General features: G+C 42.4%; 1 protein-coding gene across 4 annotated transcripts in view; it reads left to right on the forward strand.

Moving 5' to 3' along the window:
- gata3 (GATA binding protein 3) overlaps nt 1–2,500 on the forward strand; it is a 15,044-nt gene that overhangs the window by 7,496 nt on the left and 5,048 nt on the right. For all 4 annotated transcript variants that reach the window (XM_084086273.1, XM_084086274.1, XM_084086272.1 and 1 more), the window contains exon 4: nt 2,143–2,268. In XM_084086273.1, the coding sequence (XP_083942399.1) occupies nt 2,143–2,268 (126 nt within the window). The remainder of the gene's footprint in view (nt 1–2,142; nt 2,269–2,500) is intronic.

Genomic DNA, 2,500 nt, shown 5'->3' on the forward strand with positions numbered 1-2,500 from the left:
CATGTTTTTGCAGTTCTTGCGGTTGTTCTGAAGGTTTAAATCCATTAAGACCATTTTTGATTTGAGCTAAAAAAAAAAAGCATTATTTTACACTTTGGCTATTCAAAAAGAGCAGATATACAAGCTCGTACCGAGTGCCGTGCTGAGCTTGTAGATCTGCTATTTTTGAAAAATCGTGAAAATGTGTGCAAATCTTTGAATATTCTTTTAAAGCGAACATTTGTAACTCAAATCTTTGCTTCTGGGGGTCCCTGGAACAAAATATTTTGAGATGGGGGTCGGCGGCCAAATAGCCTACATATCATTTTGGGGGTCCTTGACATGAAAAAGTTTGAGAATCACTGATATAGAAACATTATGTTTTTCAGAAAACTGTTGGGATTTAGAAGACATTTGTAGAATGAGCTTCAGGTCTTGTGGGTTAGTTAACGGGGAAGCCCCGAACGTTTTCGTTCTTCGACGAGGTCCACAGGACTTCCCCTGAACACATAGGCTGCGGAGGGGGGGAAAAAAGTTTCGAGGCAGCGAAGCGTTCTAGTGTTGGGACTGCTATTTTAGCAGCATGTGCTCTCTGGTGCTAGCCCATTATAACTCTATGGGGCTAGCCCCTTCTCTCCCTCCGCTCTCTAATGTGAAAACCCGACTTCCCAGGAAAAAGCTGCCGGATATCTGAGCAGCGCAGATAAGTCGCTTTTAACAACACAGCCCGCTTCCCCAGTCTAAACATTAAGGGAGCCGGGAGTCCGACTCGGCGAGGAGAGGAGAGGGGCGACCCGGGGCACACAAAAGTCACGACTTGAGATTGTTTAGTGTAGAATAATAATCCCTGCAGAATAATTGGGAAAACCTAGAGAACGATGGATATATATCGCGAACGGGGAAATAAAAATGAATCTAGGGAGTAAAAGGAGTAAAGGAGTAGTCCCCCCCCCCCCCCCCACACACACAAAAAAAAGACTTGAATTCATAGATTATTTTATTTATTTTATCACATTCCTGAGCCAATAATTTGATGGCCGGGTCATCGGTCAGTAGGAGTCTGGACACTCCGCCACTCATCAAATGATTGGCTCAAGAATGGGACAACAAATACAATTCAAGGTTTTGTGGGGTGTGTGATTGATAGAAAATAAGTCATTTTTGTGGTGAACTACACCTTTAAGTGGATGGGCACCCGTCAGCTCCATTAGACAAAATAAAGGCACTCCAGCCTGATAGGCTATACTTTATTCAAGCCACACAGACAGGAGCAGGGGTTATTAGGCCACCAGATGTGGATAATTGGAAATCTCTCCGACAGATAGGCTAGTGTAGGCTAGTCCGTTTACGTAGTGTGTCCTTCGCGGTCACCTGTCTATTGATTGTTTTTTAGAGATTATAACATCAATGTCAAGCCATCCAGCAAAAAAAAAAAAAAAAACGGACTCTGAGGCAAGCAGATAAATCCATACGAAGACAGAGACTTTCACCGTGTCTGTGTATTTTGTTTTTCGCCAGATAAAATGGGGGCCTAATGATGTCCCCCGTTTTTGATTGTGTTGTTTAACTGGCATACAGATCAAATTAATTATTGCTAATTGTTGTTTCTCTTCAGATATATGACCACTGCCGCCCACGCCATTTAGAACCGCGATCCGAGTCTCCTAATACAAATTAACTTCTATAAAACAAGACTGCTATTTAAGACTATAGGCCTAAAGTTGCCTACATTTAGGATATATATGCTGGCCTCTCATTTCACTGTTTCATTTTAATTGCAGCCAGGGTCTTTAATCTGAGGGTGATTTTTAAGCAAGCCTTCGTGACACAAACACTATAGGCTATGTTACTCATATGTTTTAAGGGACTTTTAATCAGATTTAATAGCTCCCATTGCAAGGAGCTGCTTTTACGTCCTCTGTAAATATTTATTCTTCTGGAGGTATGTGCATGACGCTATTTTTAGCTTCAAGTCTAGGGCTGGCTATGTTTTGGAATTTTTCTGACTTTATTTTTAAACTATTTTCAGCTTTTGCAAAATGCCAATAGAATTCCTTTGAGTCGAACATCAAGGGGTTTTTGGTATTATGCTGCAATTTTTTTTCATATCGTATAAACGGGGTCATGTGATCTAAATCCATTCTCTCTCTCTATCTCCTGCAGTCCGCGGCGCGACGGGCAGGGACGTCGTGTGCAAACTGTCAAACGACCACGACGACGCTGTGGCGGAGAAACGCGAACGGGGACCCCGTGTGTAACGCGTGTGGCCTGTACTTCAAACTGCACAATGTAAGCAATACAGCTGCCTATACATTATAGTAAGATATCTACTAACTTATCTAAGCATGCTTTCCATTTTCATTTTTTTTCTTCAATCACACACCCCACCCCTTTCTTCTTGTCAAACATTTACTTTCTGTGGCCTATACTACTATTTCCCTCTTCACTGCTCTACACCCCCCCCCCCCCCCCACCCACACACACACACACTTGTTTTTTTGTTCTTTTGTTGGCCTTTTCT

This window comes from Gymnoscopelus microlampas (assembly GCF_963454915.1).
Source record: "Gymnoscopelus microlampas genome assembly, contig: SCAFFOLD_67, whole genome shotgun sequence".
NCBI classification, from domain to species: Eukaryota; Metazoa; Chordata; class Actinopteri; order Myctophiformes; family Myctophidae; genus Gymnoscopelus; species Gymnoscopelus microlampas.